The sequence below is a fragment of the Oncorhynchus gorbuscha genome, linkage group LG24 (genome assembly GCF_021184085.1).
Source record: "Oncorhynchus gorbuscha isolate QuinsamMale2020 ecotype Even-year linkage group LG24, OgorEven_v1.0, whole genome shotgun sequence".
In the NCBI taxonomy this organism is placed as follows: Eukaryota; Metazoa; Chordata; class Actinopteri; order Salmoniformes; family Salmonidae; genus Oncorhynchus; species Oncorhynchus gorbuscha.
The window spans coordinates 8640731-8656679 of NC_060196.1; the positions used below are offsets into that span (position 1 = coordinate 8640731).

Below are 15949 nucleotides of genomic sequence, written 5' to 3' on the forward strand. Positions count from 1 at the left end.
ATAAGAAAGAGGTGGAGCTCTGTTTAACTGGGGAGACCAGCAGTAAGCCCCTTTCTACCTCTCACCCCTCCCCTCCCAATGGAACTATGAATGTATGGCATTATTGGAGGGCCATGTACTTTGAAATACTTTATAACGTAATTAGCGGTACCTCTAGTAGTTGAGGCAGGCCCAAAACGGGGATGTCCAGGAATATGGCATGCACACACACACATACACACACACAGGCACAGACGCACACACACACACACAGGCACAGACGCACACACACACACACACACAGACACACACACACACACACACACACACACACACACACACACACACACACACACACACACACACACACACACACACACACACACACACACACACACACACACACACACACACACACACACACACACACACACACACACACACAGCAACAAAAAAACATACACATCACACTAACACTGAAACATTGGCGTGGGACGAGAGCAGCAAATGATTTACTATATGTACCGTGCTCAGACGAAAAGTGTGTGTGAATATCAGGTGGACCCAGGCCAGTTCCAAAGCTCATAAATACACATTTATTAAAGTGCCATCTGTGGTCTTTCACGTACCAACCCGGTGGCTAGCTTGCATATCCATGTCAAGATTAAAGTGTTCCAACTCTCCAGTTGAAATAAGCCAAAACCCACAGTCCATCTAGCTTGCCTTCTTTCATCGCTTTTCTGCGTCCATTTCTAGTTTCTCTGCACACAAGACAAAAGACAGGACAAGTAAAAAGGAACTATTTGCTTCCACATAATCTGTCAACAGTCAGGTACATCAGTCCAATCACTGAACTCAGAGTAGCTGTGCGTCTTGCGAAATTGGTGATTTATTTTCCAGTAGAAAAACATAGGAACAATACAAACACAGTTGACGTAGAAAATGACCATGAAATACTTCAACACTATGACAAGAACTCGACCTGCTCTTGTTTAAACCCATACGGAGTGAGCACCTTCCAAACATCTTAGTAACCAATTGTCCTTAGACCGTTGTCTCTTTCATGGTAGACTTTGAAACATCCATTCACTTGTCCAATGAGTTTTGGTCAGACGATTAGGAGCATTCTCATACTGGTCTTCATTCTGCTGTACTGTAGATTGGATATCCTTGTCCATTTGGCTGATTAGGGTTTTCTATAGTAGTAGTATTCATTCATTGACAAGGCAGGATTCATGTATTAGTTCACCGTATCCCTTCCTTGGAGGTTTACTACTGGTGACTTGGATTCATAGTATATCCTCATCATGTCATAAAATGGGCCAAACCTGGGAAAACTTGTGGCCCCATCATCATGATCCTAGTTAGTACTGCTGGTGAGGTGGTTTGACCAAAGATAAAAGTGATATATAGTATATTTTCAAGTATCTAACATAAATGTGTATGCTGTGGATGGCAGTTCAGAAATGACATGCTATTTTGCGTTAATTCATAATGGAAATTTAAATGACGTTTTCTGTTGTGTAAATATAGCCTGCCATAAGATCATAATTGTAAGATAAGTGTGTACAATAGTTATTTACAATCAGTAACTCCAATTCAATATGATAAACTAGATTAGAAATAAGTTAACAATATACAACTTTAATTTTAAAGAGGCATCGCATGATACACACATATTGATCACAGTGTATTTTCTTGGAAAGATTGAAATGGCAATAAACAAAGAGGTGGCAAACATTTAGTGGCAATAAATTATATCATCAATATCTGACATACGAATAACAAACAAATACAAAATTGCTCCTCATCCTTCAGTCCTTTCATTAGATCCTCTCATGATATTTGGGGTTCACATCAATATGTCCATAATATGTCCCATGTGCCACTTTATAATTCCAAAGTAGCCCACAAAGTCGGTGTCCTTTCAACCATTTCGCGACCTAGGTCCAGGCTAGGTACTTCTCCACACGATTGCGGCTAGCATAATAGATTCTAATCGTTCTAATTGGTTAGCAGGTCAGCTGCATAATGTGAACTCAAAGTTAATCCTGTCTTCTCCAGTATGTCGGTACGCACCGGCAGACCTCCTCACTGAAGTAAAAACCTGATGCACAGCGCCGATTCCTCCGCACGTCACAAGGTGGTCTGTAGCAACTACAGTAGGGGAAGATAAAGACCATTCATGTTAAAGGGACATTATAAAACAATTCATCATCTCCAGCACCACACCAACATCAACATCAATTCCCCAACCTATGGGGAAATGTTGTGTTTCTATGTTTTGTCGTACCAAAAAGGAAGATGTGTTTCCAATGACATCATCGTCCAATTAGATGACTATTAGTGGACAATTAGTAGGCAATGCTCATAGTTGGTTAAAATCACATGATGCACACCGAAGATGTCATTGAAAACACTTATGTCCCTCTATATTTTTTACTACAAAACACAGAAATGCGCCATTTTCAGACATGTTAATGTTGGGGTGGTGCTGGAGAGGATGAATATCAATTTGCATTTTTTTTGTCAATTTCCCTTTAAATCGTGTAATATGCAGGAGTTTTAACAATATGTATAAAGACACATTTTTATTACTCAATTCTGGCATACTCTGTCTTTTTAATATTTGTCCTATTAGGTATAACCTCTGACTCAGTATATGTCAATGGTATGGCATCGATATAAGGAAGTCCCTCAGGTGTCTGACAAAAACTCCCTCAGTTGGGGTCGGACTTTTCTTCAGGAAATTCACCTTTTCTAGTAAGTTTGGTATCAAATAAAAACAGGAATAAACGAAAACGGATTCTCTTCTATCGGCCGTGTTCCCGACATTGGATCCCTACTGCAGATGGGTCATAAATCATATTAACGTGGTTTTACAAGGGGTCACCGTAGTGGGTTGTTCCTTCAGGCAGAGGGAACTAGCAGTTAACTGACAGCAGTGAGGCAGTGAAACCTTTTATTTGCCAGTGAAATATGTTGTACTGTAACCAATGAACACCAAGCCCTTAACGAGGGCTCATATTGACTAACTGGGTATAGTTTATCACCCTGGCACTGGTTTAAGACCACAGGAGCAGAACTGGCAGCGTAACCTGAGTGAGATCACTGGTAAAAGGGCTGCCCTTATTCCAGTGTTTTTATCGCAGTGTAATGTGCAGGACTGCAAGTTCATTTACAACCCTGGGCGGATTTGTATTCACAGGACTTCTCTGCTTGCAGACTTCTAAAAATAAAGCTGTTGTCAGCTTTGAAATGAAAATGATTTATGTCCAATTTGTGTATGAGGGCATCTGGAAAATGAACATGTATGACTACCAGTCATGTGATGTCATGTCACCAACATATATACACTAAATGGCCAAAGGTATGTGGACACTTGCTCGTCAAACATCTCATTCCAAAGTCATGGGCATTAATATCGAGTTGGTCCCCCCTTTGCTGCTATAACAGCCTCCACTCTTCTGGGAAGGCTTTCCACTAGATGTTGGAACATTGCGTGGACTTGCTTCCATTCAGCCACAAGAGCATTAGTGAGATTGGGCACTAATGTTGGGCCTGGTTAAGCCTGGTTCGCAGTCGTCGTTCCAATTCATCCAAAAGGCTTCGATGGGGTTGAGGTCATGGCTCTGGGCCGCACTGGGGCATTGTCATGCTGAAACAGAAAAGGGCCTTCCCAAAACCACAAAGTTGGAGGCACAGAATTGTCAAGAAAGTCCTTGTATGCCTAGCCCAAACCATGAAAAACAGCCCTAGACCATTATTCCTCGTCCACCAAACTTTACAGTTGGCACTATCCATTCGGACAGGTAGCCTTTTCCTGGAATCCTCCAAACCCAGATTCATCCGTAGGACTGCCAGATGGTAAAGTGTGATTCATCACTCCAGAGAACACGTTTCCACTCCTCCATAGGCAGCGAGTCTTACACCACTCCATCCGATCGCCTGGCATTGTGCATGGTGATCTTAGACTTGTGTGCGGCTGCTCGGCCATTGAAACACATTTCATGAAGCTCCCGACAGTTCTTGTGCTGACATTGCTTCCAGAGGCAGTTTTGAAGTCAGTAGTGAGGGTTGCAACCAGGGACAGACGATTTTTACTCGGTACGCGCTTCACCACTTGGCGGTCCTGTTCTGTGAGCTTATGTGGCCTACCACTTTGCTTCTAGATGTTTCCATTGCACAATAACAGCAGTTACAGTTGACCGGGGCAGAAATTTGACGAACTGACTTGTTGGAAAGGTGGCATCCTATGACGGTGCCACGTTAAAAGTCACTGAGCTCTTAAGTACGGGCCATTCTACTGACAATGTTTGTCTATGGAGATTACATGGCTGTGTGTTCAATTTTATACACATGCCAGCAACGAGTGTGGAAATAGCTGAATCCACAAATTTGAAGGGGCGTCCACATACTTTTGGCCATACTTTTAGTCTATATAGTATAGCAGTTCATATGAGTTTCCCTGTGTGCAAATAGACATGTTTTTGAGTCCTCAATTGTAGTCATCAGTTAACATAATTCATATATTCCAGTGGTTTGCTGACATAATAACTCTTCACGTTCTATTTGAGCCCGTCATTCTAGTTTTGTTGGCGTCAGTGATAGAACATGCCACAGCTCTGGATGTGCGGCCGCATACATTCTCTCTGTTACCCAGAGTCTGGAAGCATGGCTCTGCTACACACCAGCTGGAGAGGGTTAGTCTTACACAGGCCATGTCATTTTAGGGTTTGGCAAACACAGCTGTGGTACAGCCTTGTGGCTTCGCGGTATGGATCTAACAGGACTTCTACCTAGGCTGCGTCCCAAATGGCACCCTGTTCCCTATTTAGTGCACTACTTTTGGCCAAGAGCCCTATGCCCTAGTCTCGTCTCCAGCAAAGTACTGGGTTCAACTGGAACTGGAATACCATTAATAAGTCAGGAACGCTCCAAACCACACTCTCCTCTAAGTCACTTAGTCTCTTCTTTCCACATTGCTCAATGGAGGAGATGTTCACCCCCCCCTTCAGTCCTTTGTCTTGACTGGCTACCTGAATTACCAATGACTATGCTAATGTATATGGTCTGCTATGGAAATATGCTCTGAAAAGACCAGAAAAGGCTGTCCCGGTAGCAATTTGGAATGTCATCATCATCCCTATCCTCCATTCTTTACCTTTCCCCATGTCGTCCTACTCCTCCTTTTCAACAATCCTTCTCATCCATCCTTCATCCATCATCACCATCATCATCATCATCATCAAGCTGTATTTACCTGCAGGTGGCCTGGTGGAACCTTTTGCCTTTCAGGAAGCACCTGTTGGGTGACTCGTTGCACTCGCAGGCACACTTGGTGCGGTTGAGTGGCTGGTGCTTGGGGCATGTCCTGGCGCAGGAGCACTGGCACGTGTCTTTATTGAAAAGCTGGTGCGGCCTACAGGACAATGGTAGCTTCTTACACACACACTGGCACGTGTCTTTATTGAAAAGCTGGTGTGGCCCACAGGACGATGGGAGCGTCTTACACACACACTGGCACGTGTTCTTATCCAGGTAGCGGTGGAGTCCGCATGCGCCCGAGGCCCGAAGCTGTCGCCTGCAAACACACTGGCACGTCTCCTCGTCCAACTCCTTATCTGACCCGCAGACATCCGCTTCAAACGAGTCTAGAGAGATACAGAGGAGGAGATTAGATTGGAATTATACTGAACAAAAATAGAAACACAACATGCAATCATTTCAAAGATTTTACTGAGTTACTGTTCATAGGAAATTAGTCAACTGAAATAAATTCATTAGGCCCTAATCTATGGATTTCACGTGACTGTTGGTCACAGACCTTTAAAAAAAGGTAGGGGTGTGGATCAGAAAACCAGTCAGTATCTGGTGTGACCAGCGTTTGCCTCATGCAGCGCAAACCATCTCCTTCGCATAGAGTTGATCAGGCTGTTGATTATGGCCTGTGGAATGTTGTCCCATTCCTTTCCAATGGCTGTGAGAAGTTGCTGGTAATTTGGCGGGAACTGGAACACGCTGTCGTACATGACGATCCACAGCATCTCAAACATGCTCAATGGGTGACATGTCCGGTGAGTAGACACATTTTCAGCTTCCAGGAATTGTGTACAGATCAGGCTGAAACATGAGGTGATGGTGGTGGATGAATGGAATGACAATCGGCCTCAGGATATCATCGCGGTATCTCTGTGCATTCAAATTGCCATTGATAAAATGTAATTGCGTTCGTTGTCCGTAGCTTATGCCTGCCCATACCATAACCCAACAGAGTGTCCCAATGCCATAGGGCACTCTGTTCACAACGTTGACATGAGCAACGACATCATACACGTGGTCTGCGGTTGTGAGGTCGGTTGGATGTACTGCCAAATTCTCTAAAACGACATTGGAGGTGGCTTATTGTAGAGAAATGAACATTAAATTATCTGGCAACAGCTCTAGTTTACATTCCTGCAGTAAGAACCTGAGACATCTGTGGCATTGTGTTGTGTGACAAAATATATTCAAATACACTTATATTTACACTTACATTACACTTACATTACAATTACAAAACTTTATTGCCCATTAGGTTTGCACAAAATTGAAAATTGGCGTTGGCACTCTTGGCATTGAAAGGATAAAAACAGACATAAAAACATACATTAAAAGCATAAAAACATACACATTACACACATTTAGCATTTCCATGTCAGTTCACCATATTCTTATTGAGAGACCAGGGTTGAGGTCAGTTATATTTCCATTCAGTCAATTCAGGAGGCGCTTCCTGAATCGGAATGGAATTGACCCCACCCCAGGAAGAGGCAGGATGTGATCTGATCTGAACACATGTAGGTGTTCTAAAGACAGATGTGTTTTATATCCCTGGTTGCTATCATTTGTGAGTTGTCAGCACTTGTTAACAGATTGTGAAATGTTCTATTTTCGGCTAGTCGTCTGTGTGGAGAGGTTGATGTTGTAACCCTCTGGTTCGGATGGTATGGAACACTTTTCTCAAGAGCTTACAGATGTAGGATCTTAATTTGATCACCCTCTTGTTGCAGGAAATTTCCTGCACAGCAGGAAATGCAAACTCGTAATGTATTCAAGGTTTTAAAAGCTTCTAAAGTTTGTAATTCCCACTTAAAAATGTCCAACTTGATTTGCCCTAACTAAAAATGTATCAACCTCTATATTTGCTGTTGCTGCAGGATTATTTTCCTGCTGTGAGAAACTGGTCAAATTTAGATCCTGTATCTGTACATAAGAAGAACATACCAGTATTCTGCAGACTTGAAAGCTAGAGATGTTGTTTGACATCACAGCAGCAAACTATTGGAGATAGATTGAATAGAATGAGCATTCCTGCCCTAAATTCCTCACAATATATTTTCCCCCCAGTGGAGCAAACAGATGTTTTCTTTACAACACGGGCGAATAAACAAATGGGATATCGTCCAGAGAGAGAGAGAGAGAGATTTGGCTGCAGTCAGGAACTAAATTCCTGTCGTTTCTGTGTTTATGTGTTTGCTGATGAACAGACCCAGATTGCGATGGCAACGCGTGGAGATGTTTACCACAGCGAGGTTTTCTAACCCCAACACATTAATGGACTGTTTGCTTGCATATGGGGCTGTTGTGGTGCTTCAGACAAAGAGAAAAATACATTTCCACTTTGAACAAACTATCAATTCATAATTCATGAGCCTTTAGTGATTGATGCTATTCAATAACACATCCGATAATTGGTCAAGTATCCCTTATGCTTGAATATGCATAATGTTGCACTGTGGTTTATCATGAATCATGAATCAATGTCAGTTCTCAATTATTGAGTTGCATTTAGAGTAAATCATTCATCAAGTTTGGCTTGATTTGGAACGGTCCCACAACTTTGCAATCTGAAAATAATCACCACATTTTCAGTGGCATCCAAGTCAACCTTTTTCTTGACGTCGACCGCAATTAACGATGTGTCGACGGTGTCTCTGTGATCGTCAGGGAGGTAGTGTACTGTAGTTAATGGAGCTAGAAAGGTCTCTCGCGGATCTCCAGCTCCTCTGTCTTGGGTAGAGATCATTATAAGCCAATGTTCTGCTTATCTGAAGAGATAAGACAGAGAGACAGGCGGGAGTAAGGATCTAGCTGACATCCAAACTCTGGTTGATTTGCAGAGGGAGTCACCCATACCTACCATTACTTATGTGACTTATGAGATCACCACGAACCTTGAGACGTGGTAGAAAAAAAAAAAGTTCATTACCTCTCTTCTCTTCTCTTTCTTTCTCTCGCTCTACCTTACTCTCACTCTCATTTTCTCTCACTCTCACTCAATCACTCACTCTCTTCATGCAAGAGGATGTGACCGCAGAGAAATAGGAGAGAGAGCCCTCTATTAGTCATTAGTGACAACCCTGATGCAGTCGAACCAATGAAAAACAAAACCCAGGTCTAGCTACCTCACCTCCCTCTGTGAATGATACCGCACACTAGATGATGGTTAAATCCGGACGGACATTAACCACGGCACAATGACGTATCTGTCTCCCTTAAATCAAAGTCCTAATCCCCTATAGAAGTAATGACCCCAACTGTATATTACACAGGTGCTATAACTGTCCAGCTCTAGGGTTTTGGTGTCTGTTCCTCTGAAGACTTCAGTTGGTGTTTCATACTGACCTGGGGAGCCTCTGATTGCATAGCGGAGGCATTCTATTCCATGGTTGCGTCTCAAATGTGGCCATTTGGGATAAACTGTCCCTGTGAGCGGAGTAGAGCAGAGCACGCACCTCTAAGCTTCTAGATCTACCTCTGATTGGGCCTGTCGAAGTTGGTTAGTGTGAAGAGGAAACACAAATCAGCTCTGCTGCTCTCATATGACTATTGCTAACAAGTCCTCCCGTTGAATTATTTGTCTGTAATGTGGAAGATATAAGCCTAGCTAAATGTTTCTTTGGGTTCCATCAAATGGTAGAACATGGCAATGGGGTTGAATGATAATCAATGAGAAATTCAATGAATTGTCAGCCAGTAAATGTCATCGTATGACTGGACAATCAACCTACAGATGACCAACACCTTCTTCAATCTGGTAACTGCATGAGAAAGCTATGCTTTGATCATAAAGTCAATATCAGCTGATGAAAAAGGGTGATCCCCATTAAACCAAATCTTGATGGCTCGATGTCCCCAATTTACCCAGACACTTTTTAATATGAGTAAGTAAACTTTGAAGCCAAGGTCTGTTAAGAGAGATTAACTTTCATGCAAAAACAGAGTTGTTTGATTGGCTTCCTGCTTTCAGTGCTTCATAAACATTTTGTGGCTGGGGTAGAGTGGCGCGAGCCATGGGTTTCGTCCCAAAGGGCACCCTATTCCCTACATAGTCCACTATGGGTCCTGGTCAAAAGTAGTGCACTATAAAGGGAATAGGGTTGCATTTGGGACGAAGCCATGGAATCCAGAGCTCTGGGATTCTTTTTGAATTCTTCTGTCTCTCATTTGTTCTCTCTACTGCGTAGCCACGTCTACTGAAAAACAACTGCCATGTTGTGTTTTCGTAGTGACAGCTCACTGGGTGCTTTCAACATCTGCCTTAGAGAAAAAGTGGACTCGGGTTGTAAATAGTGTATGGGGATCACGGGTACGTTCTCGCGTCACATTGAGTGGAGTGGAATGAGTTGTTCTCTTGTTGGTGAGTTGTTGAAGAGACTCAAGTGCTGGTCTGTGTCTCTGTGAGGATTTTGAGGGCTGTTGTAGAAAACCAAGAGCACATTGTCTTTCTCTGTGTCTGTTTTTGTTTCTTTATGATACTCTAGCATGTCGCTTCACTCTGACACAGTATTGTAAGAGGCCATTAAAAGACTATTAAATCATGCACAACACATTCTCTTGACTCCACATTTCAATCCACACCACAACTAGGACACCCTCAGAACAGCATAAGCCTATCTTAGTAATATTGAACTCAAAGAGAAACATAATTCACCACATTAAGAGGTAATTCAGTCTAATAAGCAGTAATTCAGTCTTATACGCAGTAGCTAATTCAGTCTGATAAGTGGTAATTCAGTCTAATAAGCAGTAGCTAATTCAGTCTAATAAGCGGTAATTCAGTCTAATAAGCAGTAGGTAATTCAGTCTAATAAGCAGTAGCTAATTCAGTCTGATAAGCGGTAATTCAGTCTAATAAGCAGTAGGTAATTCAGTCTGATAAGCGGTAATTCAGACTAATAAGCAGTAGCTAATTCAGTGTGATAAGCGGTAATTCAGTCTAATAAGCAGTAGCTAATTCAGTGTGATAAGCGGTAATTCAGTCTAATAAGCAGTAGCTAATTCAGTGTGATAAGAGGTAATTCAGTCTAATAAGCAGTAGGTAATTCAGTCTGATAAGCGGTAATTCAGACTAATAAGCAGTAGCTAATTCAGTGTGATAAGCGGTAATTCAGTCTAATAAGCAGTAGCTAATTCAGTGTGATAAGTCTAATAAGGTAATTCAGTCTATATAATTCAGTCAGTAGCTAATTCAGTCTGATAAGAGGTAATTCAGTCTAATAAGCAGTAGGTAATTCAGTCTGATAAGAGGTAATTCAGTCTGATAAGCGGTAATTCAGACTAATAAGCAGTAGCTAATTCAGTCTAATAAGTGGTATTTCAGCCTAATAAGCAGTAGCTAATTCAGTCTAATAAGCGGTAATTCAGTTTTCTACGCAGTAGCTAATTCAGTATGATAAGCGGTAATTCAGTTTTCTACGCAATAGCTAATTCAGTATGATAAGCGGTAATTCAGTTTTCTACGCAGTAGCTAATTCAGTATGATAAGCGGTAATTCAGTTTTCTACGCAGTAGCTAATTCAGTATGATAAGCGGTAATTCAGTTTTCTACGCAGTAGCTAATTCAGTATGATAAGCGGTAATTCAGTCTAATAAGCGGTAATTCAGTCTAATACGCAGTAGCTAATTCAGTCTGATAAACGGTAATTCAGCCTAATAAGCAGTAGCTAATTCAGTCTAATAAGCGGTAATTCAGTCTCATAGGCAGTAGCTAATTCAGTCTGATAAACGGTAATTCAGTCTAATAAGCAGTAGCTAATTTAGTCTGATAAGCGATATTTCAGTCTACTACGCAGTAGCTAATTCAGTCTGATAAGCGATATTTCAGTCTACTACGCAGTAGCTAATTCAGTCTGATAAGCGATATTTCAGTCTAATAAGCAGTACCTATTTCAGTCTAATAAGCAGTGGCTAATTCAGTCTGATAAGCGGTAGCTCATTCAGTCTAATAAGCTGTATTTCAGACTAATAAACTGTAATTCAGTCTAATAACAGGTAATTCAGTCTAATACGCAGTAGCTAATTCAGTCTGATAAGCGATATTTCAGTCTACTACACAGTAGCTAATTCAGTCTGATAAGTGGTATTTCAGTCTACTACGCAGTAGCTAATTCAGTCTGATAAATGGTAATTCAGTCTAATAAGCAGTAGCTAATTCAGTCTGATAAACGGTAATTCAGTCTAATAAGCAGTAGCTAATTCAGTCTGATAAGCAGTAGCTAATTCAGTCTAATAAGCAGCAATTCAGTCTAATAAACGGTAGCTAATTCAGTCTAATATGTGTTAATTTAATCTAATAAATGTTAATTCAGCCTAATAAGCAGTAGCTAATTCAGTCGAAAAAGCGATAATTCAGTCTAATAAGTGGTAATTCAGTCTAATTAGCTGTAATACAGTTGTGCAACAAGTGCAGTATCAGCATCATTACGAGGGCCTACTCACCCGAGTGTTGTATCTGGGGCGGGGGAGGGGTGTCACGTTGCACCGCCATACATCTGCACAAGCGGTTGCTCCAGCTGTGGTTCTTTGGGCAGGTTTTATTGGCTACCAGACATCTGTAAGGGGAAAACGGTTATTAGCATTAGAAGAGGAGGAAACCGACAGACAGAGGCTGTTGACCAGAGCCATATGGGCCCCGGTCAAAAGTAGTGCACTATATAGGGATTAGGGTGCCATTTGGGTGCCAGTAGCTGGAGTGGGAATTCCTCACTTCATCGACATTCATTAACCTGGCCCAAACGACACTAAGCTATGTAACATTTGATGTTGTTTTGGTTGTTGGATGAAATGTGACAGGGCTGGACTGATAGGGCTATTTTAAGGGTTTTCAGCACATCTATCTTAGAGTGAGAGTGAATAAGCCAATTGGGTCTGATGACATGAAACATTTCTGCCCCCTTAAAGATAAGAGGGATGCTGATTGGCTGAGTTTAGACAAACAACCATCAAAGAGAGAGGACTCTCGGGAAGACATCAATGGACAGCAATGGAAAAAAAGTCAGAAGAATATATTTGGTAGCCTAGTAAACATTGGTTAGCATTGGTAAGACCCTTCACTTTAGATTAGAGCTTTATTCATCTCTTCTTGAGCTTCCTTCCACTCCACATAGTAATACTTTAGAACATAGCACTTCAATCGCCACTGGATCTGTCAACGGGGATGATCATTTAGGGGGAGGAAAGTGAAAAGGATCAAAACCGGAGACACTGTCTGTCGCTCTAACTCAAAGCACATGGTGAGGCTGGCACACACGCCACATGATTCTGATTCTCTCTCTCTCTCTCTCTCTCTCTCTCTCTCTCTCTCTCTCTCTCTCTCTCTCTCTCTCTCTCTCTCTCTCTCTCTCTCTCTCTCTCTCTCTCTCTCTCTCTCTCTCTCTCTCTCTCTCTCTCTCTCTCTCTCTCTCTCTCTCTCTCTCTCTCTCTCTCTCTCTACTCACACACTTCCCATTGGCTTTCCATTGACAAGACAAATGACTGACCATCGTGGCCAGCGTGTTTCACACGCACATCTGACACTTGCCAGACCAATATGGGTCTATTTAGTTTTTGACATTTCTGATATCATCCACTTCGGAGCCGTTACACATGAGGCTAGACCACTGCTGAGAATCCAGTTGAAATCACATACTGGAAACCGACCCACACAGACTTTATCAGAGCCAGTGTCATGCTGCATCCATCTGCCTTGTTGCTCTGAGACAAACCCGCGGCTCGTGCTACAGTGCAACCGCTGGCCAGTGGAAGCACGGCCGCATTCCGAGCTGAACTTGATTCTGGCTGCTTCAACTGCTGTGAAAGAAAAGGGATAGCTCTCAGCAGGGTGGAGTTGTGGAGTGAAATGTTTGCACTATCGAAGATGCATTTAAAACACGTCAACTCTATACAAGCTTCATATGGAGAAGGACTGTTGTTATGCGACATCTAACCCACATGAATGCAACAGCAGTAGAATTGCAAGAGCTTGGACACAAAAATAAAATGGCAGTATATCCAGTTAAAATGTATTGAAGTGAATTGGTATTTACACTGAACATACTGAGGAGTATTTCTGTCTGTTTTACAGCCCTTTTGTGGGAAAAAACGAATTCTGATTGGCTGCACCCATGGCTGCACTGATTGGCTGCACCCATGGCTGCACTGATTGGCTGCACCCATGGCTGCGCCCCTGCCCCGTCATGTGAAATCCATAGATTACGGACTATTTCAATTGATTAATTTACTTATAGGAACTGCACTGAAAAGAGGACCACATTAGCTCCATTCAGCCTCTGAAGAGAGAGCCAACAAAGAGTACTTCGCGCCTCTATAGGGGGATCGTTGTTGTCATCCTTTCAAGAGGGTGGAGAATATGAATGGAGCAGGTGGGAACGGTAAAGAAAACAAGTGTATGAAACGAATGATTGCGTTTACCTTCCGTTGTGCTACACACCAGGGTAGGTGCTGTGCTAGAGCTGAGGCTTCCGCTGTAGCTCCTGGAACTCACACTTGAAGCTTCATGTGTTTAGGTGCAAAAAGGCTAACAAACTCTACGACCCTCAGCATGGAACATTCCTAAACAGTTTGATAAAGCTGCGTTCGACGCACACTTGCGTAACTAGCCACCGTGCTGTGAGTGCATGCAGGTCTAAGGCTTCTTTCGACATGCAGTACAACTGTGTAAAGTGTTACAGTGCATTCAGCTGGTCAGTGCAGTTGAAAAGGGCAAACCCACTGTTAAAAAAATGGGCCTCTGGTTTAGTAAAATATCCCTTTTCTATAACTCTGTCCTGAGGAAATGCCAACCATACACAAGCTGTGCGAGTGGCAAACTAACGGCTTGACAGTGGAACTTTTTTTCTCCATGAAAATGTAGACCATTTGTTTCCTCATGGAAGTGAAAAAGCAGGTCTTACCCTTCTCTGGTAGTGATTTATGACTCTCCCCCTCCATCTCAACCTCCGTCTCCCCCTCAGTCTCTACATCTGTTTCCCCCTCTGTCTCCCCCTCTGCTCTGGCAGTTTGATTTAAATGGTCCAGTCATGGCAGCTCAACGAACGACCAGGGCATCACCCCAATATCACCCAAATATCAGACCTGATCTGTAAAATATCACCCCAAAATCAAACTTGATCTCTAATATATCACCCCAATATCAGATCTGATCTCAAATATACTGTTACACCCCAATATCAGACCTGATCTCTAATATATCACCCCAATATCAGCCCCAGCAGGCAGGGTTGCAGGGGTTCAGCCTCAAGCTGACTGAGTCCACTATAAGGGACAGGAGGACCCATGCCCCGCTCCAAGCCGCCAATCCCTGCCCCGAGAAGCACCCCCTCACCTTTGCACCGAGCCCCACTGAGAAAGTGGACAGGTGTAACAGCTAAGGTTACCCCCTCTCTGCGATTGATTGAGCCCCCTTTGTCGGGGGGTGATGGGGTGAGAGAGTGAGACAAGTAGCACGGCCAGGGGTTTATCATACACAAACGTTCAGGTAGGCCTGGGAGTCAGGTAGGGAGGCATGAAGCCTCCTTCACCCTCTCACCTCTTTCCTTCTCTCTGCCTTCATCTCCCCAGGTCTAAGATCATCCTGTCTTTAAATGGAGGTCCTGTCTGATATATGACCCTGGTACAACATTCTGTCAACGGAGGGCGTTGGGGTGAGTAAGGGGGATGGGCGGGCACTTTTATTATGGAAATCCCCGCAATAACAACATTTGTCAGGCCTCTTTGAGGTCAGAACCTCTGAAACTCCAAAAACATATCTGAGACATTCCACAATTGGTGTGCTAATCACAGTAAGCATCCATATGCTTGAAAGTAGGGGCGCTACTTTTGTTTTAGAAGTGGGGGGGACATAATTCATTACATTTTTTTAATCCAGTCAGACAAACACTCCAAACAGCTTACCCGACCGTTCTGCGGCATCCGCATGGCCCTAAAGAACACAGTTGCCTTGTTTTGTATCACATTCCAATGATAAAACTGTGGGGGACAAAAATGCAATTTCAGAACATGTCCCCCCCCGTCCCCAGTGAAAGTTGTGCCTCTGCTTGAAAGTGAAGAGTGAGCTTAGTCGACCTGATAACAAATTACAGTTAGTGGTTAGAGCACTTCAGAAAAATAAACTGTTTTGAATTCACAAAAGCATTCGTTTCAAATGCAACAATGGAAACAGATGTTGGCCAAATTAAAGTTTTGTGTTGATTATCTACGGAAAACAACAACATATCCTTTTGACTATTTATTTGAAATAAAAGCTGCCATGAAACGGCTCAGTGGCAGCTCTACACGTTTGAGGGACTGTCAATGTGCTTTCGATTACCATACACGCAGTGGCTTAAGCAGACACCACATTCCAAAGGGCTGAAAAAAAGAACAAAAATCACCCTCCTGACATGTTTGTGGCTTCGTAGGAAGACACGTAATCCGATTAACAACACGTGCCCTGTGCACCTTCCGTAACACACAACAGACGTGTCCCGTTTAGACAGCCAAGGTGTCACCCCCCTTGATAATACATAGGCTGGGGTAATATATTTAATATATATATTTATATTATATATATATATTTATATTTATATTTAAGTCATTTAGCAGACGCTCTTATCCAGAGCGACTTACAAATTGGTGCATTCACCTTATGACATCCAGTGGAACAGCC

At 42.7% G+C, this 15949-nt stretch overlaps 1 protein-coding gene across 1 annotated transcript in view; it reads right to left on the reverse strand.

The window, feature by feature from the left end:
• Positions 1-846: 846 nt before the first annotated feature.
• The window catches only part of LOC124013410 (vascular endothelial growth factor C-like), a 58704-nt gene continuing 43601 nt past the window's right edge, over positions 847-15949 (reverse strand). Inside the window, exons 5-7 of the mRNA XM_046327754.1 lie at positions 11743-11855; positions 5243-5633; positions 847-2136 (exon numbers count right to left, since the gene is read on the reverse strand). Of these exons, the coding sequence (XP_046183710.1) occupies positions 2025-2136; positions 5243-5633; positions 11743-11855 (616 nt within the window). The 3' untranslated portion in view covers positions 847-2024. The remainder of the gene's footprint in view (positions 2137-5242; positions 5634-11742; positions 11856-15949) is intronic.